General features: G+C 43.3%; 1 protein-coding gene across 1 annotated transcript; it reads left to right on the top strand.

The window, feature by feature from the left end:
- Nucleotides 1-338: 338 nt before the first annotated feature.
- LOC118973697 (uncharacterized) lies at nucleotides 339-26,952 on the top strand. Its single transcript, XM_073225614.1, has 5 exons — nucleotides 339-540; nucleotides 6,141-6,316; nucleotides 8,307-8,895; nucleotides 22,332-22,458; nucleotides 24,269-26,952. The coding sequence occupies exons 1-4, from the start codon at nucleotides 339-341 to the stop codon at nucleotides 22,391-22,393; spliced, it is 1,029 nt and encodes a 342-aa protein (XP_073081715.1). The 3' UTR covers nucleotides 22,394-22,458; nucleotides 24,269-26,952.

The following is a 26,952-nucleotide window of genomic DNA, read 5'->3' as shown; positions in this document are numbered from 1 at the left end:
CTACTTGGGATGCCTGTGGATGAGTGAGTCCTTGGGCAGGCACACTGAGCCCCGGTGTTCCCCACATCCGTCGGGGCTGCAGGGGCTGCCATGGAGGTGTTTGCCTGTCCTCCTGGGGCAGCCATGCTGTGGCCATACAGAGCCTTCCAAGAAGTGCTTGGAACTGGCATTATTGGGTTAGAGAGATGGGTGGAAATTGCATTTTTTCTGCCAGCTACTTTGGAAGGTAAAGAGGTGGAGACATGTGCTGAAGCAGTACTGCCACTGTCTGGTTTGTTCTGAGATCCAGGAGGTACCACGGAAGCCGGGAAGTGATTTGTCCCAGAGACAGCGGGAGGATGGAAGATGACAGTCTGGGAAGGCGGTGTTGTATCCATGTCTTCATCAGAAGCAGGGTTTGCCTGGGTGCCGCGGGCTGCAGTGCAGCAGACTGCAGGAGCCATGAGGAGTGTACCGGAGAGTGTGAGAACCTTGGGGAGACGGGCTTTCTGGGGTTGCCTGTTAATCCCAGCTATGGGCTGAGGGGTGGCCTGGGGGCCAGTGGGGTGGTTTAAAATGGGGGTGTGGCTGGGGATCGATAAAAGTGGGTTGGTGGGGACTGGTGGCTGTGGCTCGGTCTCCCCCAAGAGTCTGGGGGAGAAGTGAAGATGACAGAGTGGGAAGGGGGGTTGTGTCCATGCCCACATCAGGCTCCAAAACAGCCAGGGAGGGCAAGCCTGCAGGTGCCTGGGCGGCCGTGGGGGGACGGCCTGCAGTGGGAGTGACTGATGGGACGGCGAGATCTGAGTCATTGAGGGACAGCACGGGAACAGGGGTGGGTAAGAAGCAAGGAGCAGGAGAGTCTGTACCCACGGGTGATGGGGAGACGATCAGACGGGAGGGCTGCTACAGGGAGGTGGTGGAGGTGCTGGGAGGGGCAGGGAGGTTAGAAGTAGGCGAGGCTGCAGCAGTGAATGAATGAAGGCCCTTATTCTCCTTGGGTGGAATTCCCCCTGCAGGGACCTCTGAGGTGTGAGTGGTCAAGGGCGAGGAGCCTTCAGTCTCTGGGGCAGGTGGGGAGGAAGAAGGGGCAGGCTGAGGGGCCCTGCCAGCAGCCAGGACCTCTGTTTTACCCCCCAAGCTTCTGTTCCTCTGACGGTCAGGGCTCTTCTCTAGGTTGCCCAGGTTTTTGGCAACAGCTAAGCAAGGAAGCTTAGGAGGTGGGGGCAGCTCACCGCGATTCCATGGCGCTGGTAGTGGCAGCGCAAGCACCTGGGGCACGGGTGCTTTCCTCTTGCGGGGCCTGCTGCTGGCAGGTCCCGGCAGAGAGCTCCTGGGTGGCGTGACTGCAGGCTCCGGTTGTTCTGAGATAATTTGGCTTGGTGGAAGCAGATAGGTGGAGACAGAATTTGTCAAGGCAAAATATTAAAAAAAAATAATTGTTTTGACAATTAATAAAAATATTTTAGTAATAGTAACAATTGTATAGTTGCCAGATGAGATTGCTTGTAATTTGACAATTTGTGAAGCACCAATCTCCAGTTACGTCAAATGAATCTAAGGAGTGGCCAGCCCTGGACGGAATTTGTAGTGGTGACAGGAAACCTCAGCCGACAGCCTGTGGTTGAGCCCTGTCACTGCATTTCCTTGTCTCGCTCACTAACAATCCACTGTATTCACCCAGAGTTAACACGAGGGCCCACTGAGGGATCCATGGGGCTCAGTAAATGAACTTCTTTCCCTAGAATAACTTCTGTCTCTGTCCGCAGTCCCTATTCTCCCCTCCGCCTGTTGGTATAACCAGGGCCCAGCGGAAGCCGACCGGGTGGGCACAGCCTCTTCTTAGACAGTCTTTCCTCGATGGTTTTATCCATCGCTCCTCCATTTTTTGCTTTCTAGAAATGTTTTGAAATTTTTTAGTGGTCGATGACTTCCACAATCTCGTGGCTTTTATTGGTTTATTAACAGTCGTATTTCTATGCTTTTATGTAACTGGCTTTCAGGAGGAACAGAAAGTGAATATGTTTTCCTAGTTTGCCATCTTGAACTGAAAATCCCTCTTGGTTTTTGCATCCAGGATTCCCATGGGAAAAAAGTCAATCTTGGCATTACAGATTTAACGCTCTGAATTTCATCTTTTCTTGAAAAATTACTAAGGATTTAGGATGTGGTTATTTCTAGGGACAATAGTACCTGTCTCATGGAATAGATGTGAGGATTAAGTTAGATAATGAACATGCTTTATAAAGTTTAAAGGTCTATGCAAATGACTTTTGGTATTATTGTATTTGTTTCCATTTCAATTTTACCTGACAGTTATTTATGACATTGCTTACATGAGAACATGCCTTCTGGCTTACTGTTTCAAAAACCAGGTGACATTTTTCAGGAGCTCAATGGAAATGGCACAGTTTGTGAAGCTTAGGGATAGAGTCATAAATGTTTCTCAGCAGCTATTACTTTATAATATTTTCAGCAACTAATTTACTCATGTATTCCTCCTAAATTTGTTGAGGACCTACAACCAGCTTGATGCTTTGTATCAGGTGTTGGGAAATTTTCTCTAGATTGTATTTTAGGTTTTGTAGGCCATAAACAGTTTCTGTAGCTTCTCCTCCTGTTCCTCTTCCTTTAACAACCTTTCAAAATGTAAGCACCATTGTTACCTTACAGGTCACACAGAAACAGGCTGAGCGCCCTGTCTGAGCTCTGAGCCACTGTTTGCCAGTCCTTGCTCTACACCTTCACTGAGTAGAGGCACATCTTTGAGCAAATCACTTCTCTGAATCAATTGTTGGTCTCTGTGATCTTGTCTTTACTCTCCTGCCTTTAATCAACATGACATCCAGAGAGATCTTGCGGAAGCATAAGTCATCATGTCACTCAGACCTCTTCAAAGCCAAAACCCAAATGCCTCCACAGCCCTGGCAACCTGGGCTTCGCTTCCTTCCTGTCTTCACCTCCCCCTCTCCATTTTGCTGGCTCTGCCCTGCACACACTGACATTCTGTTCCTCGATAGTCCAAGTCCGCTTGCATCTCCCATCCGACTGTCCCCCCTGCTTGAGACATCATTCCCCAGATAGGCGCCTTGCTCTCTCCCACACGTGGCTTCTGTTCCTTCTTTAATTTCACCTTTCCCTTAAAGTCTTGATCACTTAATTGTAAATTGCAACCTCTTCCCACCACCCAACAATCTCCATCTGCCTCCCCTGCCTTCTCGTTCTCTCTAGCACTTACCTGGTGTGCTAGTTATTTTGTCCATTTATTTAATTCTTATTTATATGTTTATACTTACATATTTGCTTATTTGTTTAGTTTTGCCTCTCCTCACCCTCCAACTAGAGGGGATATTCATCTGTGTTGTTCACTCTATATTCCCTGAACATACCTATAAAACATTTTGACGAACAGGGACTGAAATTTGGTAAGGGATTAATAAAATCTTTGACTGAGTGAATAAATATGTGCATAAATTAATGAACAAATCTCCAGGGTTTCTGAATTGAGGATTGATGAGAAGAGGAAGGCAAATGGTTGGGACCGGGTCTAGAAGAGAAGCACTTGGAGTTCTCAGGTATCTATCCTAATATGTAAGTCTTTGTTACTTACAGTAGTTTTTATGGCAGAGCTAGGAACTAGAGTAGGGACACACTTCATCAAGATTTTTATCATGAATTCTGTAGAGTTCTTTTTAAGCGTGTAAAATACCACTGAAAATATATGCAGCATATACACCTCTATTTCATGCTTTGCAAGAGCCCCTCAAGGTAGGGATAGCAAGTGTCAGCATCTTTCCTTTGAGACGCTTAATTTGTTTTAAGGTCGCATCGTAATTTAATTGTCAATGTGAAGCTAGACTCAGAGTTTCTGAGTAGTTCCTCCCTAGAAACCCATGACATTAATAAGACCCCCCAAAATCCATTCACCTTCTGATGATGCACACACTACAAGCTCAGTTATGGGTTACCCACTTTAAAGGAGAGAACAAATGATTAAGTTAATACAAACCAAGGGGAATGGTTTTTGTCCTCCATTAGTATTAATGGAAAAAAGTGGCCCCAATACCTTTAAGACAGCTGAGACCATCCTATCTGTGTTAGGGACAGAGGGGTGTTCAGCCAGCATGTCTTTCTCTGATACTCTGAGGAATTCTCATAACATATAATGATATTTATTGAAACAGATTAGGGATATCGGGGGGATTGGGAGTCCTGTAGCATTGTATTTCCAGAAGTCTTGACCACAATGTGAAGATGGACGCTTTCAGCTATGAAGAATTTGTTTGGATCTTAATTTTCACTGTGAAAGAAATGAGCTTATTTCATCTCTGCAGCCTTTCACCTACTGTTCTCCAATCTCTATTTTGTTTTTGGGAAGCCTTTTAGAAATTAAAAATCAAGACAAAAAGTAAATGACACCTTAAATGAAACATAGCATATTTTGTTGGCTTACATGAGCATGCAGAATTAGATATGACCTAGTTCAAATGTTTATTCTATTTTAATGTTTTATGTTAATGTGGAACCTTCCAAGAACCAGAAAATAAGAATCTGTCTATCCTATTTGGAACTGCAGCCCCCTCACATCTTCAGTGACCAGTTCTTCTCATTCCATGGAATCATCTTCAGGCGCTACTGTTTTCTGTGTATTTGGCATGTATCTCATTTTGTGTTAAGAATTTCTCAGATGCCTCTTAATACGCAATGCCCCAGTTCCAACCTTGCCAAGTCCTGTACCAGTTACATAGAACAGAGGGCTTTTATTTCTGCTTATTTTTCTGTGTTCCTCAGAACCCGATGAAAGAACAAAGGGATGACATTGAGGAGATCAGCGTTTTTTATCCCAGATCTACCATAAAATAGTTGGGTCTCCTTGCGAGAATCATATTATTCTGGGTCCCTTTCCTTTTGTTTCTTTTGAGAGAGTTATACTAAATGATCCAAAATAGCATGTGTGCTCTTTGCAGTAATATCTTAGATGTTACTGATTTTCTAAAACTAATGAAGACAGTGACACAGGAGGCTGTGCAACATTTCTGTGTCTGTGTTTTCAGAGCCACCTCTATTTTACAGGTGAAAAGATGACAGAGCAGTGGAAGTATCAGGAATGAACAAAACAGACAAAAGTCCCCCCTCCTTATTGAGCTTTACATGAGAAATCATCAAAGGAAGGTGAGTGTAATGGGATAAATGATTATTTGATTTAGAAACATGGAAACACAGAATGGGAAAGAAATCAGGTGCTTCAATCAATGACTTGATTAATTCCCAAATCCAATGCCCATCTTGCTAGCTGCCTTATAGAGCCCACATGGACTGCCAAGGGACAACGTGTTACTAACTGGGGAGTATGAATGGGTCCAGGTTATACAGCCTTGGGGAGTAAATCAGGTGGTGCAATGGCTATCATCTGGGAAAACAGGCCTGGGATTACCAGATCCTGACCTGGAACTGATACTCAGATTTCTGTGTGAATCTCTTGATGCGTAAGTTCCAGAAAGTAATTCAAAATTTCCAATAGCACCATTGAGTTAAAGAAACTATGAGTTTGCACCCTTGGTTTTAGGTGGAAGTCCAGCAAAGGCAAAGTCTTGGGGGACAAGTGGCTCCAAATTGTAGTGACTCCAGTGCAGGAAGGAAACTCCCACACCCCTACATCATCCGTGATACTTTGGATACCAGAATGATTTGGGTCATGATTTGGGGTGGCTGCTGCCTCACTGTCTGATTTCAATACCTCTGCAGTCATTTGGTAATTTATTCATTCATCAAACCTCAGGAAACGGCTTCTCTGGCTGAAACACTGGGCTCCTCAGCTTAACAATAGGTCCCACCTGGCCAGCCTTTTAGAGCCTTCCAGTCTAGTGGGACTTTGATTACTGTGAGGTACAGTGCTTCCTGTGATAGTGTGATATCTGTTTTGGATAAGCACAAAATAGATGGTTTTATTAGTCAGAGGATCACTTGGATGCATTTTGGAGGGTGGAAACGGAAAGATGTCACTGAGGTCGTCTGCTGCATCTGGAACATATGTTCGGTGGCTTTGCAGTGTGGGTATTTTCTCGTTCAGAAGAAGGTATTCTGTTTCACGCCTCGTTTCTCATCTTCCAACATGTTGACCCTGAAACCCTCTTTCTGCTGTTACGAAAACTTTCCTCTAGGTGGCGCAATTTGCAGCTCACTGCGTCTCCCGGGGCTGGCGGCCTGCCTTCCCATCGCCAAGGCTGCTTTATTCCTGGCCCAGGCGGTTGTCCCCGCATGCTCTGCGCAGAGCAGCCCTTCCCCAGCTCCTGTGAGATCTGCAGGGCTTCAGGCTCACTTCGAACTGATCTTTCAGGTGACCGTCGTGCGCCTAATCATACTTTTTCCGTTTGCTTTGAGTGGTGGCTTTGGATAACTAACTGCTCCTTCTGAACTCTTCTAACAATCTGTTCTCTATACTGTAGGTTAGCAGTGAGTGCTTCTCATTTCGCACCGTTGTTTATTCTTTTATGCATGTGGACTGTCTGCCTGAAAAGATTATTAAGCCTTTAAGGGCTTTGTGTGCCTCAGGCATCTGGCACGGCATGCTGCCTGGGACTGGCAGGCTGCGAGTGTTTTTTGTTGATGTAGGTTCTGGTATTTTTTTTGTTAATTCGTCACTAACTGAGTATCTGTTCTAGGCTAGACACTCTTTCGAGTGCCCTGAAATCAGTTATGAAAGACAAGGTCCTTGCTCGCAGGCAGCTCCTGGTATTATGAGAGAGAGGAAGAGAGGGACAGAAATCAGGCCCGCCAAGTGGTGTGGTGCCCGCTGTGCGGCAGCCAGGCCAGGTGACTGGGAACAGGACAGGCCTTTCCTTCCCCAGGAGCTCCTTTTACAAGCGTGTGGCCCTTTGCTCTGCCATCTCTCCTAAAGACTGAACTATGCCTTGGACTGTTTTTCTTTCCCAGTATCCGAAGGACAGAGGGATATGGTACCCATTTCAGGATACCATAGAAGAGGTGACTTTCTTCCCATTTGCCTCTGGTGTTCATTCTCCCAGGGTTTTGTGGTTCACTTTTCAGCTATCTAGTCATTACCCTTGAATTCTTAAAACCGCTTACCTCACTGCCCGTCTGAGGTGATTTGGAAATGCTGACTTAACTTTTAAGTGGTGTAGATACATATTTATTGAAAACCTATTCATTCGTTAAGAGGCATCCAAATATTTCCTTTCCTGTGAAGTCTTCTCCAGTTCTCCCTGGCAGAATGAATTATTCCTTTCTTTTTACTTTTATTATTGTTATATGTATCCCAACTTTAATACAAATTGATACCATTTTATCTTTTATTATAGCTGTTCAGAGCATAATGCCTTGAGCCTGTAAGCCTACTGAAGGCAAGGACCATATTGTATTCATCTTAGTTTCCCTCCTGTACTTCTACCTTAGTTATTATAAATAGTAGGCAATGAATAAATGTTTGTTGATTTAATGAATTGGGACTTCGTGATATGATCCATGTTTAGTTGCGTATTTTCTAGTATTTACTTCTAAAACATGGTTAATATCTACATAGATTTTGTTTGCTTAACTTAGGTTGTATGAATGTTTGCTTGGCAAATGTTTTCCAGATATGTATGCAAAGGTTTCTGGGTAGAGCGGGCTCAGACTTGGAAAGTCATGTCCTTACTTTACCCTCTGGATCAGCAGGTTGCACCACAGATATCTCAGAAAACATAAATTTTGAAGAAGGGATTCATAAAATATAATTTACTCTCAAGACCAGTTTCCATTAAAGCAGGAAGCAATCTGAGTTTCATCTCTTGTAGCTGTTAAATAAAACCTGAATGAGCAAGATTTTGGGGGGCCACACTTATCAGTCGAGTATCACAACAGAATAAGCAAACTGCTTCAATCGAAATGGAAAGCAAAATACTAGAATGGAATTTTTGCTTGGGCGATCTTGGTTTTCTCATTTTCCCCTTTTCTTTGCTCCCATATTACTTTGCATTTTCCCACAAGTCATCCATAATTCAGTCTCGGTTTAGAAGGATAAATTCGATGACTTGGCTGTTAAATATCGTGTGCCTTTTCAAAAACAAGAGGAGAGCACGTGCGAAACAAAACAAAAACCTCGATGGTATGAAAAGTTGGGCGCTCTCAGGAGGCTCTGGAAACTTTAACAGCTTCATTTTTCTGTCGAGGATTTAGATTTCCAGCACCAGGAGCTTTGTGGACGGTTTCGTCAGTGAATCGCCACCACCACCCCGCTGGGACCAGGACAATTGCTCCTCTTCCCTCCGTCTCACTCCACCACCGAACGTGTCTACCTTCATGGGGTCAGGGCGGCGCTTCCGAAGTAGGAGCGGGGAAGACCGCGGCAGTGGCCGAAGAGCCCCCCGCGGGGCCGCCCTCCGCTGGGGGTCGGCCGGGGGCCTGAGGGGCCGAGCCCCGACCCCCCCGGGGGCCGAGGCCACCGTGTTCCGGCCCCGGCGCACCGAGGGGCGCTCCCGGGAGCTGGCGGCGCCCGCACAGCTAGGGAGGCTCCCCGCCTCCGCGGCCGGCCTCCCGCGCCGAGCCCGCCGCCGCCGCCTTCCCCGGCTCTGCGCGCAGGTCCGAGAAAGGAGAACGTGCGGGTGTGGCGAGCGGAGGCCGAGCTGCGCTGCCGCTCCGTGTCGGGCGGGGAACGAGGAGGGCCGCCGGTCCCTGGGGACGCGGGCGCGGCCGTCTGGGCGACGGCCCGGGGATGCGAGGGCGGGAGGGTGCGCGCGCCCGTGAGCCGGGGGACCGGCGGGCTGCGGCGGGGGCACTTTGGGGGAGTGACTGGGGGCACCAGGGCGCCCTGCCTGAGCGAGGAGGCCAAGGGAGCCCGGCGGATCCACGACGAGCTGGAGCAGCGGCTCCGCAGGGACCCGCGGGACGCCCGCCGGGCGCTCAAGCTGCTGCTGCCCGGTAAGTACAGCCCGGGGCCGGTGCCCCTGTCGCCGGGGCTCCGCCTCCCCCGCCCGCCCCCCACGTGCCCAGGCGCAGCGGCCCTCGGCGGCCCGGAGCCCCGGCTGCTCGCCCCTCCCCTCCCCGGCCGCGCCCCCGGCCACGGCTCGTCCGCGCGCGCAGGGGGTCGGGGCTGCCGTAGTGCCTGGTGCCCCCGAGAGCTGTGCGTTCGGGCTGCGCGTTTCTGTGCTGTGCATCTGCTAAATGGCAGGTATCTCGGGGAGAGGTGTGGGTGGGGAGGTGGGCAGGGGGTCCAACTTGCAGTGTCGGGGCGGCGGCGCGCCGCGGGGTGGTGGAGCGGGGAGCTGCGTGTGGGGCCCGAAGGTGGCGAGCCGAGCCGGGGCGTGCTGGGGGATGGCGTGCGGTGGGGAGGCCTGTGTGCACCCATTATCCGTGCTTTCTGGGGTCAGGAATGAATGGGGGGGCAGACTCGCGACTGGATTCTCCAAGGGGTGGTGATGAGGGAGCCTTGTGGTTGGCTCTCCAAAGAAAGGGGGCCTCTTTTGTCGGTGGGGAGGGATGGATAGTAACATTTAAAATTTTTACAAATTTGTGTTAAAAACGTGATCCCTAGACATCAAGTGATCTTTGCTGCAGCCGCACGTTTAAGTGTGACATAATTAGGGCAGTACCTGCATTATTATTTAGTAAATTCTGTGTACTAAATCTAGATTTGTATGTGTGTTTGGGCTTGTGGTTTCACGATTTCTGGAGTCCAGGAGAGAAATAATGGCTAATTTTAACTAGGGAGGGTATTGGGGAAGGGGCTCCCTTGGAGGAACTCCCAATGTACTGCTTTGGGGGAATAGGCTATTTATTTACAAGTAAAAATCTACTTGGATTCCAACCTCTGGGTAACTACTGGTCAGTCACATCACCCTTTTATGTTTATGTGTTCCTTTATAAAAAGATATATAAGATACTCAAAATGATACCCAGAGGAACAAAGGAATTGTTTGTTGCAAACATACTATATGCCAGACATTGTGCTTGATATTTCATTTTAATCCTCAAACTTAAATTAAATTTTAATCCTCAAAATTGTGTGCTTTCAGTGAGATTCCAGACAAGGGAATGGAAGTTCAGTCACTCAACCTGTGACCTTTGACAAATGGTGGTACAAGGATTCAAACCAAACAGGAAAGCCAAAATCCTTCTAATGTTCAAGAACCTGAGTGTGCACCTCTCCCCACCCCTTACATCTCAGGTCTCATGGTCTCCTCTTCTTTCAGGTCTCAAACTCTCCTCCAACCCACAGCCTGCTCTCACCTCAGGGCCTTTGCACTGGCTTTTCCTGCAACCTGCAACCTGCTCCCCCATATCTAAATGGTTCGTCCCTTAACCTCACATCTGGACTCAAATGTCACCTCAGTGAGGTTTCTCCTGATGATACTATTTAAAACCACAACCCACTCCTCACTCCACACTCCAGTCTTTCTTACCCCACTGTTTTATTTTCCTGTAGCATTTTCTACCCTTTAATGCCATCTTTATTGTCTGATCCCCTCATTAGAATGTATGCTCCACTGAGAGAGTTTTGTCTGCTCTGTTCCTTGACTGCTTCAGCAACTAGAGCTGTGTGTGCCTAGCCCTTAGTAGGAGCTCCTTAAGGACTTGCTGATAATAAATGAAAGAGATGACCCCGAAGCCTGTGATCTTTCCTCAGTGGCCCCAGCAGTGAGCCTCTGGAGATATTTTTAAATATTAGTCTAAATATCTCCTCCTGCTCCCTAGTTTCTCCATCTCACGAAACAGTGGGGAGCAAATCCTCCCCTCAACTGGCTTGTGCTTATGTGATGACCGGGGGGGCACGACATTATTTGCCCCAGACCCTTGGGCATTTCTATTGCATGTGGGGTCATGGACAGGTCAGGTGTGTGTGTGTGTGTGTGTGTGTGCGCGCGCACGTGTGTGTGTTTGTTCCCTACATCTGCCTTTCTAATTCCCCTTAAAGGAGAGTGCTCGCCACCCACAAGCTTGGTGAGTAAGCCATGGTGCTGGGTGAGCATGGAAACTAAGGATCTAGGAGGAAGGAAAGGAGCCCTGGCCTCCTCTGCCCCCCTGTCGCTCCCTAGACCCAAAGAAGGGATCTGTGCTCCATTTGGCATTTGCAGTCTTGAGGGATGGAAAGTAAATCTGAGCTTGGATTACATTTCTAGACGGTTAAAATTCAGAATTTCATAATGAACAGTCACAAGGCTTAATGGATTTTGTGCTTTGCTCTTACTCTTGGATATTTGTTGAAATTCAACATGGAACTAATTCATCTTTGAAAGTCACCTTAAACTTTCTGATAACCCATAAGCCTGTTGGAAGAAAAGCAGTGACAGAAAACAGGTTATTATTTCATTGGTGTAGTTCTTTTTAGGCCTGAAATGAACTCAATTTTTTCACTTTATTAAAAATATTTTTTCTGCCAACTCAGTATGTAAGGAGAATAAGTGGATATGAAACCTTGAAAACAGTTAAATAAACAACTTTTTTAGTGTACAAGCTATCTCCTCCAAAACTCTTTCGATGTGTGCATGTATGAATGATTACATTCTAGAAGGAAATTTGGTAGGTTATTATTTCTGACTTGCAATATTCAGGGATTTTTGCTTTCTGTATATTTCTGCATATATTTCAAATTTTCTGCTGTAAATGTGTATTAGTTTTCTAACCACAAGAGCAATCCATTTTATCAGTAGTGTTTACAAATTTTACATAATTTTCTTTGAAGGTGTAGAGAAGGTGTCCCTTGTATTCATTATGTTACTTTGAACCTATCTGCTTATTTTTAAGCCCAGCCATGATCCAAAGAGCAACAAAGGTGTCTTACTAATTAAAAGACACTGTAAGATTTTTCTACACTAAAAAAATATATATATATTTAAAAAACCACAAAACCATTTATTCTGTGATTTTTTTTTCCCTGTGAGAGCTAATGAAAGACACACTCACACAGATAATATGTTTTTTAAACTTTGGAAAATGGTTCCATAGCAAATACTCCCTGCCTCCATCTCTCACCTCCCCATACGTTCATCTACTTTATATTTTATTTCTTAACATAGTTACCACAGATGCTGAGGTGATATCTAAACTACTTGTCTCTTCAACGTACAGATGGAGACAACAGAGCCCTCGCTGGGAGGCCCTGACCCGGAGGCACCTGCTTTCAGGCCCAGGCTTCCCGGGAGGTAAACCACCCGCCTCATGCTTCTAATAGATTCCAGAGAGAATGTGGATGACACTTTTCTTGGGTTTTTTTCTCCTCACACGTTTTTAATACTCTGATCACTTATAACCAAAAAAGCAGTATTTCAAGAAACAGCACAGGTCACCTTTATTACATACAGCATATTTAGCAAGATACTACCTTGAGAGGGTATTTAAAGCGATCACACTTCAAAAGGTGATTGACCTGAATTCTCCTTCCTGCCCTGCACTCTGGTGAGTCTTGCCCATGTGCAGCCCTCCCGTGCGTCGCACCCGTGGAAGAGATGCAGGAGGGTCCTGGGGTGCGTGAGAATCCAGGCCCCTGTGATGAAAACTAATTCAGACATTATTTTAATGCCTGCATTTAGTTTGCTAAAAATTCTCAATTTCGATGGGCACAGGAGGGCTGACAGCTCCACTCTGGAATCAACGAGAAGTTGATTGGTAGAGAAGAACACCTCAAACTGCTTACGCCCGCTCTGGTTCCATCTGGTTGGGGTGTGAAGAAATGGAGTTCTGTGTCTCTGCCATCGGAGTATTTGTTATGATCTGAACCATGAGCAGAGTTACAGGACACACACATCTAAAAGAAGAAACTACCACGAGCAGCCTAATGTTATCTGATTTCCTCTGTTAATCTCCTGAGGAATACCAGTGCGAGAACCTTTTTTTGGCACATATTCACTGATTTAGTCACATTATCTGACATTGTTCACATTCTAGGTCCATTTCATTGGTTTGCCCCAATAATGTATCTGAAATCGCAAATTTAAATGATATCTGCTACTAATATTCACAGTGCTTTATCTGCACAATATTCAGTTGTGCAGTTGGTTAAACGTCGTTACAACCTATTGGAGCACCAGTTTAAAGTTCTAAATATCCAGCACATTCCCTGGCTGTAGAAATCCTGTCAACATCAACTGACCATTGTTCCAAACATTCTGGAACAAAATGGAATCAACAAACATCTTTGGCACATGATCTTCCTGGGATGTTTTTGGGCTTTCTCTCTTTTCTTCAGAAAATAGCATTGCTGCTGTCAGTTTAGAACCCTTCCAGAAGCAGACTTGGCACTGAATTTATAAAGTTCGGATCCATATGTTACAAATTGCCACTTCCTGTTTGGTGTATGGTGGACCGGGGCCGATGTTAAGTTGGAAGGTTTCTGTGTTGCCTGAGGTTGGTGCTAGCAAAGGCACGGGAACTAAATTTCTAACTAATACTCATCTTTCTGAGATGTGCCATTGCATTAGCAAGTGTTCTTTTTGAGGGTTCCTCAAACAAAACCATAGTCATTGCCCTTTGAATCATAAGATTAAACAGGATAAAAAATAAAAGAAATATACACTGAACCTCTAATGCATAAGGAGTGGAGAGGGCAAAAAGAAGATGAAATAGAGGGAGGCTGGGGGAAGGAAACAAAATCAAGCCTGGAGCTTAAACCAGGTAAATGAATAGGAGCAAAAGCCTGTATGAAGTCACTTAATAATGTGGTAAAAAATGCTGAATAATTTAACACATCCTTGGATCTTGATTTGTGATTGTCCAAAACTAATATGTCACAAGCCACCTTGGCCCTTGTCACAGAGTCCTGTTTCCCCCTTCAGATAATGCCCAAGTATTAACAGACCCAATTTGATGGAAATTACCTAAATTGGCTGCAGTTACTTCAACTTGAACGTGACATTTTCAACTGTTCTGTAATCAGAAGGATAAGTTAGAAGCTTGAGCAGCAGACTTGCTGCTCTTGTGATAATTGTAGCTGAAAGTTGTATTATTGCTGAAGCTTATTATTTTGGAAGTTATACAGTCAGCTTTTAAAAAAACTGTACTGTAAGGAAAAATCCCTGAGGAGGCTTCTTCTCTCTCCTGGTTCTTCTAACATTCCCAGATGAGGATGACCAAACAAAATGCTATGTGATCTTGTTTAAGTACATTTAACTACTAGCCCTCTTGTAACTATCTTAGTACAGTTCCTTGAGTCTCTGTATTCTTTAGGTTTTGTGCTTACTCAGCTAACCAGATTCCTGCTAGTGTGTGACATTAAGTACATTCTGTCCTGGGGAAACTTCTTCATCAAGCCAGGATAGGAACAGAGAGTTCCAGGGAAGAGCTTAGACCTGCATGCCAGAGGTCTGGTTTCAGGTCTGGCTGTCACCAGGTGGCTGTTAAGGGCTAAGGCAAGATACCCATTCTCTGGTTTTCTTACCTTATCTGCTCGATCCCTTCCAGGTCCAAAGGACATTAAGATTGGTAAGAATAGCAGAGCGTATATTCTGAATGGGAAAGAGGGACAAGGATCTTGACGGTGATGTAACAAAGGCAACATTCATTGGAAAGGCCCACAGAAAGTACTGCAGTCTGTCTACAGACTTACATCCTTTGAATCAACTAAGAGACCCACCTGAAGAAATGGTTCTCTGATCCATGGTTTAAGCTCTCTTAGACCTGCTTATGATAGGGTTTTTTAAAAACAGATTTATTAGCAAAAATGTACAAGTGGGACTATATCAAACTAAAAAGCTTCTGCACAGCAAAGGACACCATCAGTAGAACAAAAAGACATCCTACAGTATAGGAGGATATATTCATAAATGATATATCTGATAAGGGGTTGACATCCAAATTCTATAAAGAGCTCACTCATCTCAACAAAGAGAAAGCAAATAAGCCAATTAAAAAATGGGCTGAGGAGCTGAACAGACACTTCTCCAAAGAAGAAATTCAGATGGCCAACAGACACATGAAAAGATGCTCCACATCACTAATCATCAGACAAATGCAAATTAAAACCACAATGAGATATCACCTCACGCCAGTTAGGATGGCCACCATCCAAAAGACAACAACAACAAATGTTGGCGAGGTTGTGGAGAAAGGGGAACCCTCCTGCACTGCTGGTGGGAATGTAAACTAGTTCAACCATTGTGGAAAGCAGTATGGAGGTTCCTAAAAAAACTCAAAATAGGAATACCATTTGACCCAGGAATTCCACTCCTAGGAATTTACCCTAAGAATGCAGCAGCCCAGCTTGAAAAAGACAGATGTACCCCTATGTTTATGGCAGCACTATTTACAATAGCCAAGAAATGGAAGCAACCTAAGTGTCCACCAGTAGATGAATGGATAAAGAAGATGTGGTACATATACACAATGGAATATCATTCAGCCATTAGAAGAAAACAAATCCTACCATTTGCAACAACATGGATGGAGCTAGAGGGTATTATGCTCAGTGAAATAAGCCAGGCGGAGAAAGACAAGTATCAAATGATTTCACTTACCTGTGGAGCATAAGAACAAAGAAAAACTGAAGGAACAAAACAGCAGCAGACTCACAGAACCCAAGAATGGACTAACAGTCACCAAGGGGAAAGGGACTGGCGAGGATGGGTGGGAAGGGAGGGACAAGGGGGAAAGGGAGCAGTATGGTTAGCACACGTAATGTAGTTGGGGGGACACGGGAATGGCAGTGTATACAGAGAAGACAAGTAATAATTCGATAGCATCTTACTACCCTGATGGACAATGACTGTAATGGGATATGTGGTGGGGACTTGATAATGGGGGGAGTCTAGTAATAATAATGTTCAAGTGATTGTACATTAATGATATCTAAATTAAAAAATTAAAAAAACCAGATTTATTGCAATGAATTCACACATACAAGCCACCTATTTAGAGAATACAATTCAATGTTTTTTTAGCACATTCACAGGCATTTATCACCATGATCTAATTTTAGATCATTTTTATCTCCCCTAAAGTAAACCCAGTACCCAGCAGCATTCATTATCTATTCTCCTGTCCCCAACTCCCCAGCCCAGGGCAATCAGTAATCTACATGTTGTGTCTATAGATTTGCCTCTTCTGGGTATTTCATGTAAACGGAATCACACTACATGGTCTTTGTGTCTGGGTTCTTTTACTCAGTACAGTATTTTCAAGGTTCATCATGTCGCAGCATGTGTCACTGCTTTGTTTGTTTTTGCTGCTTAATAAAATTCTGTCATATGGATATACCACATTTTATTGACCCATTCATCAGGTCATGGACATTTAGGTTGTTTCCATTTTTGGCTATTTGAATAATGCTGCTATGAACATGACTGTTCAAGTTTTAGTGAGGACATATGTAGGTATATTCCAAGGAGTAGAATTGCCAGGCCTATTTTTAACATTCTGGGCCATTGTCAAAACTGTTTTCCAAAGTGGCTGTAGCATTTTACAGCCCAACAGTATATGAGGGTTCCAATTTCTTGCCTACTTGTTAACACTTGTTATTGTCTGTCTTAGATGTGAAGTGGTATTTCTCTTCTCTCTATGCTTTGCTTGTCCCTAAAGACTAATAATGTTCAATGTGTTTTCATAAGAACAACACATTTAATTTATTGAGTGTTTTTTATGTGCCAAGCACTTCACTGAGTTCTTTTTGCTGGATTACTGTACTAGGCAATGTTGGTTCCTGGGCGGGGCAGAGAGGAAGAGCCCAGAGCAGGCCTGACAGTGGTCTTCTCGGTGGTGCCCACTGAGCTGGATTCTCCTCAGAGCTCTAGGGAGAGGCTGGGTGACAGCCGGGTCTGTCTAGATTAGAGTTTTAAACAGGGTGGGTCACCGGCACATACTTCACCTACTGCTCAGTGGCGTGCTTGGACCTTTGTCCACTTGCTTTGCTAGTTTTCATTTCATTATTGAGGGAGTGAAAGAGTCAGATGGTCCCTGGAGCTCTGAACCCAGATTGCTGCTGTTCTGAAATGGGCTCTTTGGCCACTGCTCGTTCAGTTAAATAAGGGAATTGATGACACTGACCTGGGAATTTGAAGAAGCAAACGTGCATCCTTGGACTGTGTATGATTGTTTTAAATTTGTATATGTTCTTTTTATAAGGAGTATAATGTTCTTAACACATTTCACATGAACTTTTATAAAAAGCAACAGTATGATTTGGCAGGGAAGTAAAATACATCATTACATATTATCTATGGGGAGGATTTGTACTTTACATTATTCTAAGGAGCTGACAGCACCCTCATGGAGTGGTAAGTAGGCCAAGTACCTAATTAACAAAACTAAGCTAAAAACAGGAATGCCGAGGAAATAAGCAATGCTGACTGAAGTACTGAGTAGGCCGTCCCTATGTCTCAGGTCCTCAGCAGTCAAGACAGACCTAAACTAGAGATCAGGGAAGAGTTCTAAGTGGAACAGAAAACACCAAATCTCCTTTCTGAGGCTGTTCTCATGTAAAACAAGTCCAATAAGAAGGTTAAGCAAATTTCCAGAACATCCTCTGTACATAGTCCAGATGAACATTAAGAATGAGTTCATTTAACTTTTCTAACATGAAAAGATATCCATGACAGAGTATCAGGTAAAGAATCAAGGGGCAGAAAAATTTGTTTACTTTAACTCCATTTTTGTTAAAACAAAACAAAACAAAACAAAACAACAAACTTGTATATGCATAGAAAAAAGTTTGGAAGGTTATGCACAACAAATTAATAATAACAACAGCAATTACATCTGGAGAATGGGATTAACAAGAAGACAAAGATGGTGATGGCTTTTGCTTTTTACTTTATGTGCTTTGGTTCTGATTTTTTAATAACAAGCATGTATTTTATAATGCAAAAGCCCAAACAAACCAATACAGATAGTATTTATATGCTTAATGAAGAATATCTGAAATATAGGAAATGGAAAAAGGAAATTAAAATTTGCACAAATCTTATCACTTATAGAAAGAAACATGAATAATTACGGGAAGTAACATTGACAAATGTGGTTGCAGCAAATAGCAGTCATGGGGGTGTTGCTTTTCGATTCGTGTTTCAAGGCTATACTACTCTAATTACTGCAGGAATTGGTTTTATTTTTGTCTCCCATGAATTCTCCTAACCAGTGTATCAGAAAGGCATTTACTTAATAAAAGAACAAAGAAAATGAACACAGCATATCTGAGAATGTCATTACCGATCAACTTATTCACAAGCTTCAGATTGAAAGGTACAAATATACTTTCTAATACTGAGTCACCACAAAATGATTTGATAATGCTAAATTCTTCACAGGGCACAGTGTCCAGATTATACATTTTCTGTTTTATTAAAAGCTTTTTTTCTCTTTCACTGTTTCACATTCCCGTCCTCATATCTTGTCCTCCCAATCACACTCTGCTTACCTGAGCTGATTTCAAAATCCTGGGATAAAGGCTGTCAGTTTCTGGAGCATCTCATAAACTTTTTGTAGTTTGTTGTGAACTTGCAAACCATGAATTGCTTTGCTAAAGTTCCCTGCTGTCCCATCTCTGCCGTATTGGGAACAAAGAGTTTTGTCGAAATATTACTTACATGAAAGGATTTCACTGTAGTAGCTTGAGATATTGTTCAGAGGACAGTTGACTCTGGATAACACTGAGTTCCACAAATCCAGGCTCTCCAGAACAGTTAGTACTTTCAGGAAGCTTTTCTGCAAATGGATATATTTTATTTTCACCCCTTCCATGTAGTAGAGAAAATGGGTTAACAAGATTGTACAATGATCTGAGGGCAAATGGGTCTGGAACTAAGTTTATGTCCCATCCACGATCAACGTGAGGGAAACCTGGAAATAAAAACAACAAAAACAAACCTTTTTATTTGAAGTATGTTTATCCCATCAGGTTTTCCACCAGTTTATTTCCTTCAATTCAAGAGTCCCTGTTCATACGGGGAGGGCTGTACAACACAGAGAAGACAGGTGGTGATTATACAGCATCTTGCTAGACTGATGGACAGTGACTGTAGTGGGGTGGGGTGGGGAACTTGGTGAGGGGGGGAGCCTGGTAAACATAATGTTCTTCATGTAATTGTAGATTAATGATAGGAAAAAAAAAAAGTCCATGTTCAAAGGGCAGTACTTGAAGTACCAGCTGGTAGGAGGTGGAAGGCCGAAGGCCACTTTGGGAAAACCAACCCAGAACGCTGGCACAGCCCCAGAGCGTAACAGGCTATTGCTGCTGAACTGCAAGTCCAGCCCCGAGTTAGCTCTGTTTATGCCAACTACTAACTGGTCTAATTTCTACAGCACAGCCTCCCTATAGCTTAATTCACTCTTTAATAAATGCCTGCTGTACACTGCTAGGTTCAGGAGTTAGAGCCTTTAAAAGTCAGTTGTGATCCTGCCCTCGTGGGCCATACAATTGCATGGGGTTATTCCTGATTCATAAGGTTTGTAGAGGGTTGGGTCAGTTATAGAGTGATCTTAGGAGAGAGGGCCATCCCATTTTGGTTTTATTCTTTGGGACTGAGGTGTGAATAGGTAGGGAGGAAGGTATGATTGAGCCACAGGTGCCACCCACCTGTATGCTTGCCAATGGAAGTCAGGTCTTACTGTCATTTTAGCTACAGCCAAGAAGGCCACCGGGGATTCCTTATTTGGTATTTTAGAGCACAAATGAGTCATGGTAGATCTCACCATTTACTTAGCCTTTCTTTCATGTCTCTTAATAAGGCTTCATAGTCGTCTCCACCAAAGTTTTGCACATCTTCGGGAAGATTTACTCCTAGGTACCTGCTATTATATCTTTGAAAAAAATCTAATTTTCTAACTGACTGCTGCTGATATGTAAAAATGCAATTAGCTTTAGTATATCTGGTATTCAGCAACATCACTAAGGTGTCTTAACATTTCTAATATTTTATCTGGAGACTCTGGGATATTCTATCCTTCAGATACCTCTTTATTTTTATTTATTTATTTATTTTTCAACTAAACATTACTTATATTTAAAAGAAATGTTTCTTTCTGTCCCATCATATATTAGAATATTTTTACTCCTGCTTCCTTTTCCAGTAATACTTCTCTGAACTGCCTGTGTCCTTTATGGCATTGTTTTCTTTATGTAGAGGTAAAACTGAATACAGTTAAGCATAAAATTCACTTCGACTTGTTGATCTGGTCTTACCAAGGCCACAGTACACTGATTCCAGTTGGCCCAATGTTATGACATCAGACTTCTCTTTATTAAAGGAAAATAAACACTCTTCTTTGAGCTGCCATGGGTCATTTTTTCCCCCGAGTAGAACACAATCCTAATGGAGACAACAGTGAACGTGGAGTTTCCATTCCACTGAAAGCAGGGCCAGAGTGAACAGGATTATTTCTTGACAGGGAACCATTAGACTGCGTTTAATTAGGGCTTGTGTTTAAAAAACTAAGGGATGAGGAGAAGCAGGATGATTATCTTCAGTCAACATTGTCTAAGTGGTTTTGCCTTTTTTAAAGTTAGTGGGGAAAGGGGGTCAAAGGAGAAAGAGTTGAGCTGGTGAGCAGGAAGAATTGTCTAGAAGGGTGTGCTGCTGAAAGGTGAACAGGGCTGCCCGTCTGAAGCATGAAACAGCACTAAATGATAAGATGTTAAACACTGAGATGGGCATACAACCCACTCTGGGATATTTCCATAGCCTTGTTTGTTCTCTGCCTTGACCCGGGATGTGCGCCTGTCTGCCCAGCACCCTCGGGTGGAGTTCTGCCTGGAGGTGAAGGGTGATCTAGCTCCTTCCAGGCATCACCAGTCTTGAGATGTTACGAAACAGAAGGAAAGAATCAAAGTGCCTTTTTTGTGTCACAAAGTTGTGCCTCCTGTTTCCCATGTTTGCCCAATCAGGTCTGAAGTGAGGCTGCAGATGAGCAGTGAGGACATCTGGGCGCGAGTCCTCTTGGGGAGGCGGAGTTGTTTCTACCAGAGCTTTTCCAGCGTCCTTCCAGATGCAGGCCCGGCGAATGCCGGCACCACAGGGAAAGGCTGGCTGGTTGGGCCCTGCTCTTTGGCTTTGGGTAGTAGTGAAGGAAATGGGCTGGTAGAATGGCACAGGGTCTTGGACTAAAAGATAAAAATATGTAAAGGAAAAGCCTAAATCTGGTTTTGCCAAATAATGAATATTAAGGCAGCATTTCTCTCTAAAAGATCTGTGCTCAGTCTTGAGAAGGCGGTATACCACATGACCCTCTTTAAGATTTACAATTCACATCAGAGTATTTATTGTCAACCATTTGAAAAATTACATTTAAACATCTACCTTGTGCTAAGCAGTGTTCTGGCGAGCGAGGGCTATAGCAGTGAACAAAGTGAGCCACGTTCTTGCCTTCAGGGAGCCTCCATTTCAGGGGTAGAGACAGATAAATTATATCATGTGTTGAGTAAATGCCATGAAGAAAAAAAAGAGTAAGCAGATGAAGAGAAAGGTTGTATTTGAGACAGAAGGCTCGGATGTAAGGACAGGGTGTTTTTGCTGAGAGTCGAATCAAGGGAGAGGGAAAGCTCTGCCAATATATCAGAGAAGGGCATTTGACAGGTGTAAAGGCCCTGAGGCCACAACCAGCTCATTCTGTCTGAGGAAGAACAGGGAGGCTAGATGGACAAAAGTGGGAATTGAGGGACATCAAAAAGATCTTGGGGGTGAGGTGGGAAGAGCGTGTCATGTGTCAGCAACTAAGAAGAATATGATTTCACTCTGAATGTGATGGGAAGACACAGGGCTTCGAGGAGCAGCAGCGCGCTCTGGCTTCCGTTGCGAAGGATGGCTCCGACTGCCGCACTGACTACAGGCGGAAAGGGCCCAGGCTAGCAGCAGGGCCATCAGCAGGAGGCGGACGCTGGAGTTCAGGTAGATGTGAGGTGACGAAGGCTTGGGCTGGACTGGTGATGAGGGGACTGAGTAGGTTTGGGGCAGAGGAGAGGCCCCCAAAACCCTACAATCAAAAAGCTTTGATTTCCTACTTTCCTTCTGGCAATGTTTTAAGCAATGTTGATTATTATTCTGCAGAACATTGCTTGGGAAATACTGACTTAAGGGATTTTTACTTCTCTTGTTATTCAACGCTGTTAGAAACATTTTTTTTTTGTAGAACACAAAGACAGGAAGGCTGAGGAATTTCTTGGAGGTGAAATTTTATGGATTATGCAGGTTTATGCCTTTATGTTCCTTTTACTCAGACTTCTTTTTCCTTTTTAAAAAATTTAAAATTTTATTGCATTGCATATATTTTTGTAAGATGTCACAGGTCCTTCTCGGAAAGAAGCAGAGAATAAACAATAAACAACTGACAAATGATAATTATATCAACATGAAAGCCAAAGGCTTCAAAAATTTACTGATGCATCCATTGAACTTGGTATTTCCCACTGCACTTAAGTACTTTCTTTTCCTTCCGAGAGAACTATATCCAGGGCCGTTCAGGAGGCAGAGAGCGTTCTGGCCAGATCCACAAGGAATGACGAAGAGGCTGCTACCCCAGGATGTGTGCTGTGAAGATGACTACTTACAAGATCAGCTCGAGCAGGTTGGTGACGTATGGTTGAAAGATGAGCAACTACTATAGAGAAAAGGAAGCAGATTAAGTTGAAATAAAAGTCTAGGATAGAAATATTTTTATTTTATTTGAGGATGTATTATTCTTCACTAAAAACAGTATAATTTGTATAGGAATATGACTATTTTATGATTTATTTTTGAATAAATAACACCTTTGAAGAATAAGGAAAGAGATTAGACATTAGTGATTTGTAGTGATTCAGGTCCAGAATTCTAGCTTGTCTACATATTTATCAAGTGGGAAATGATCAGAGTAGTCAAAATAATTAGACTACTTACATGAAACTTATTAGGGACACATGTAAAACAAAGTGACACAAAATTTTGAAAGGACCATGTAAGGTGACTCCCACAATGAGGCAATCTCATCTTTTCTTAATGAGGAGATTTTTAAAAAGTTATTTAGGGGCAACTTGACTATATAAACTTGAAGGACCTAGGTAAAACAGTCAACTGCCTAGTTATTTAATTTAGCAATTTAGTTTCACAAAGGCATATTTAAAATCATGTATAATGAAGCATATCAACCTGGAAGCACTGCTCTCATGCAACTCACATGCCGTGACAGCCTTGCTGAAACTTTCAAATGCTTCTTTTGGAAATATTTGATAAAATCTGCTGTCTTTACCTCTACCTAATGCTCACGAAACACTTTTTCCCCAGCTCACAAGCACACATTTACAAAGCAGTTAGAAAAGTTGATTTTTACATTTGTTTTTAATATTTATGTTGCTACAACAACACTTTCTCAGTGGCTCTTTATTTATTTATTTATTTTTTGAGAGGGCGTCTCTCATATTTATTGATCAAATGGTTGTTAACAACAATAAAATTCTGTATAGGGGGGTCAATGCACAATCATTAATCAACCCCAAGCCTAATTCTCGTCAGTCTCCAATCTTCTGAAGCATAACGAACAAGTTCTTACATGGTGAACAAGTTCTTACAGAGTGAATAAGTTCTTGCATGGTGAACAGTGCAAGGGCAGTCATCACAGAAACTTTCAGTTTTGATCACACATTATGAAGTATAAACAATTAGGTCAGATATGAATATTCATTTGATTTTTATACTTGATTTATATGTGGATCCCACATTTCTCCCTTATTATTATTATTATTATTATTTTTATTATTTTTAATAAAATGCTGAAGTGGTAGGTAGATGCAAGATAAAGGTAGAAAACATAGTTTAGTGCTGTAAGAGGGCAAATTTGGAAGATCAGGTGTGTGCCTGTAGACTAAGTGTTAATCCAAGCTAGACAAGGGCAATAAAACATCCATGGATGCAGAAGATTTCTCTCAAAATAGGGGGGCTGAGGTTCTAAGCCTCACCTCTGTTGATCCCCAATTTCTCACCTGATGGCCCCCCTGTGACTGTGCCTGTCTTAGGTTGTTCCTCCCTTGAGGAATCTTACCCATCTCTGGCTAACCAGTCATCTTCCAGGGTCAGTGGCTCTTTTAAGGGATACTTAAAGGGCTCGTTGACAAGGATCGCTAAAACTGGAAGTTGTGAGGTCATATCCTGAAGAGCAATTACCAGATGCGCTTTTTTTCCCCATCCATTCGGTCAGGAGATCTGTATAATCACCCAATAATGATACTGATCGAGGTCATTTCAGGCTAACACATTTCCCCAAATAGTATTTATTTTTCAAAATTAAAGAGAGACAGCGAGAGAGAAAACACCATAATTTGAAAGACTGCAAAGACTTTAAGAGGATTGTTTTTTGATGGAAGATTCTGAGGGAAAAATCTTTGTCTTTTATTTGGGCACAGGTGAAGGGAAGATGACCGAAGCCACCTGAAGAGCACAGTGTGTCCGGGACACGGGTCGGGACTGCGGCGTGAAGATGGGGCGCGGTGGGATGCAGCCTGTTTTCATGGAGTACATGTTATGATGACACATTTTGGCATTAACTTGGTCTCATGCATCCTTGAAGGCAGGCACTGATTCCACTGCACATTGCCTGAGGTCTTTTTGTGTCTAGGTATTGTGACTCCCCTCTTCTTGTCTTCTTGGGTTTCCAATGTAGATGAGAATTATTTCCATTTCTGTCATAAGTGGCATCTGGGTCTGAAAAGGCATCTATGTGGACCAGGCCAATGCAAAAGCTGATTTACAGTATATAGCTCTAGCTGTAAATCGACAAAATAGTCATTACCAGCATACATGTGATAATCAAGAAAACAAAGAAATCAAAAAAACCTAGTCTTTTTTTAAAGAACAACAATGTAGGGATTCTGAAGCACAATCACATCTCCTTAAACTATCCAACATGTCCAAGTGAGGTCTGCAGATTGGGTCCGAACCGAGAAGATGGAGGATCAAGTTCATTTGAAGAAATTACATTTTGAGCTTCATGTTCTTGCATCCTACAACTTTTCTTGGTGACATAAGAGTTTAGGAGGTGGGCAATTACATTTTTGGACGAGCCTCCTTGTGAAAATCAGCTGTTCTCACATATGCTGCTGAGCATGGCTGGGGAAAATCAAACAACCTCATGGACTGAAGTGACCTGCTTAAATTCCAATCACCAGCCTGCTCTGCGCTGCCTGCAGTTCATGCTGTCCCTTGGTCTGTCCGGGCGTCCGCCTCCTTGTGACCTCCCCACCTCCTCCTCCATTCACCCTCCAACATCTAGGGGTCTCCCTAGCCCTCAGTCTCAGGTCAGGTGGCAGCCCTGTCTTCTACCTTGAGAACGTGGAAGCAGTGAGGAGTCCCTTCCACAGACTCCTACTGCCAAACCTGCCCACCCACCAGCACCTGTGCCACAGACACTGCCTCCTCTCCTCTCACTCACCCATCCCCCCAACCATGCTCCTACCCTTAGGGAAGCCCTCAAGCCCTCTAGTTGTGCACTGGCTCATGTACTACTGTTCCTGTCTTAAGAAAAAACAAACCACCAGTTTACATTGCCTCATGAACTATTGCTCTACTTTCCTGTTCTTGAGCAAAATTCTCTTAAAAATTGTCTAAACTTGCTACATCCAATCTCTCTCTTTCTATTTCCTTATTTTTAGGGATTGTTTTTTTTTCATTTTCATTTGTTTACTAATTAGGTGAAACAGTTAAAGAGTTCCAGTGTCAAAACTGCAACAGGTACATTTAGAAAGGCTTAAATGCCACCTTTGCTTTGTCCTTTCTGCTCTATTCCTTCCCTCCCCCATAGGTAATCATGTCCTTTGTCTTTGCTTTTCTGTTACATTCTGTTCTGATATGCGTGTATGTATATATGCACAATAGTCATATTCCCCCCTTTCTCAGATTAAAGTAGCATACTATATACATCATTCTGCACTTTCCTTTTTTCCACTAAAAAAAACCATAGTGGTAACCCCACTGAAGCACACGGAGTTCTTCCTTATTTCTTTGACTACTGGTTCCCCTTCTTGATGGGTATGTGGATTGCTTCTACTCTTGCTGTTAGAAAGAAGCTATGATGAATAGCTTTACGCATGTGTCTTTTTGCCTATTTGCCAATGTAACTTTGGGATCGATTTGTAGCAGCAGCATTGCTGGCTGGGCCAAAGGATAGGTGGATATGTAATACTGTTAGATAGAGATTGCCAAACTCCTCTCCACAGAGAGGGCATCTCATTGCCTCCTCATAGCAACTTATAAGATCACCTACTTTCCTACACTCTGCCAGTGGAATATGTTAAGTTTGTGGACTTATGCCAATCTGACAGGTGGGAAATGGTTTCTCAGTTTATTAATTTGCATTTCTCTATTTTTTGGCAAGAATACTTCGTAAGTGATGTGTATACTTACACTGGGGGCATATTTTTCTTCCTTTTTTAAAAATTAAATTTACTATTTTAAGATGATTGTAGATTAACCTGCAATTGTAAGAAACAATGCAGAGGTGGCATGTACCCTTTATTCAGTTTCCTCTAAGGGTAATATTTTGTGAAACTATTGTATAACCAGGAGATTGACATTGATACTGTCCAGATAAAAACTTGTCCATGATCAGTGACTGTAATGGGATATGGGGGACTTGATAATAGGGGGGAATGTAGTAACCAGAATGTTGCTCGTGTGAAACCTTCATAAGATTGTATATCAATGATACCCTAATAAAAAAGCACTGTCCATCTTAAGGATCCCTAATGTGGCCCGGTAATAGCCACACCTACTTCGCTCGCACCCCCACCCCCTCTCAGCCCATAGCAACCACTCATTTGTTCTCCATTCCTATAATTTTGTCTTTTCATTTCAAGGATATTAAACACATGGAATAATGCAGCATGTAGCACTTGGTAGCTTGGTCTTCTTTACTCAGCATAATTCTCTGGTGCTCAATCCAGGTTATTGTGGTATCAGTTTTTATTTTAACTGGTGAATAATATCAAGCAGTATTGAATAGTATTCCAATAGAATTGCTGAAGAGTATGAAGGACATCTGGGTTGTTTCCGGTTTGGGGCTATAAATAAAGCTGCTGTGAGCAATCATGTA

Source organism: Manis javanica, chromosome 17 (genome assembly GCF_040802235.1).
Source record: "Manis javanica isolate MJ-LG chromosome 17, MJ_LKY, whole genome shotgun sequence".
Taxonomy (NCBI): domain Eukaryota; kingdom Metazoa; phylum Chordata; class Mammalia; order Pholidota; family Manidae; genus Manis; species Manis javanica.
This window is presented reverse-complemented; position numbering and strand designations above follow the sequence as displayed.

What these genes read in the sequence shown, in the direction of transcription:
- LOC118973697 (XM_073225614.1), top strand. Translation starts at nt 339, where the DNA reads ATGGAAGATGACAGTCTGGGAAGGCGGTGTTGTATCCATGTCTTCATC. An exon ending in GAGGGGTGGCCTGGGGGCCA is followed by an intron (nt 541 to 6,140) that starts GTGGGGTGGTTT and finishes ACTTTCCTCTAG; the next exon opens with GTGGCGCAATTTGCAGCTCA. An exon ending in GCTCAAGCTGCTGCTGCCCG is followed by an intron (nt 8,896 to 22,331) that starts GTAAGTACAGCC and finishes TTTCCTTCCGAG; the next exon opens with AGAACTATATCCAGGGCCGT.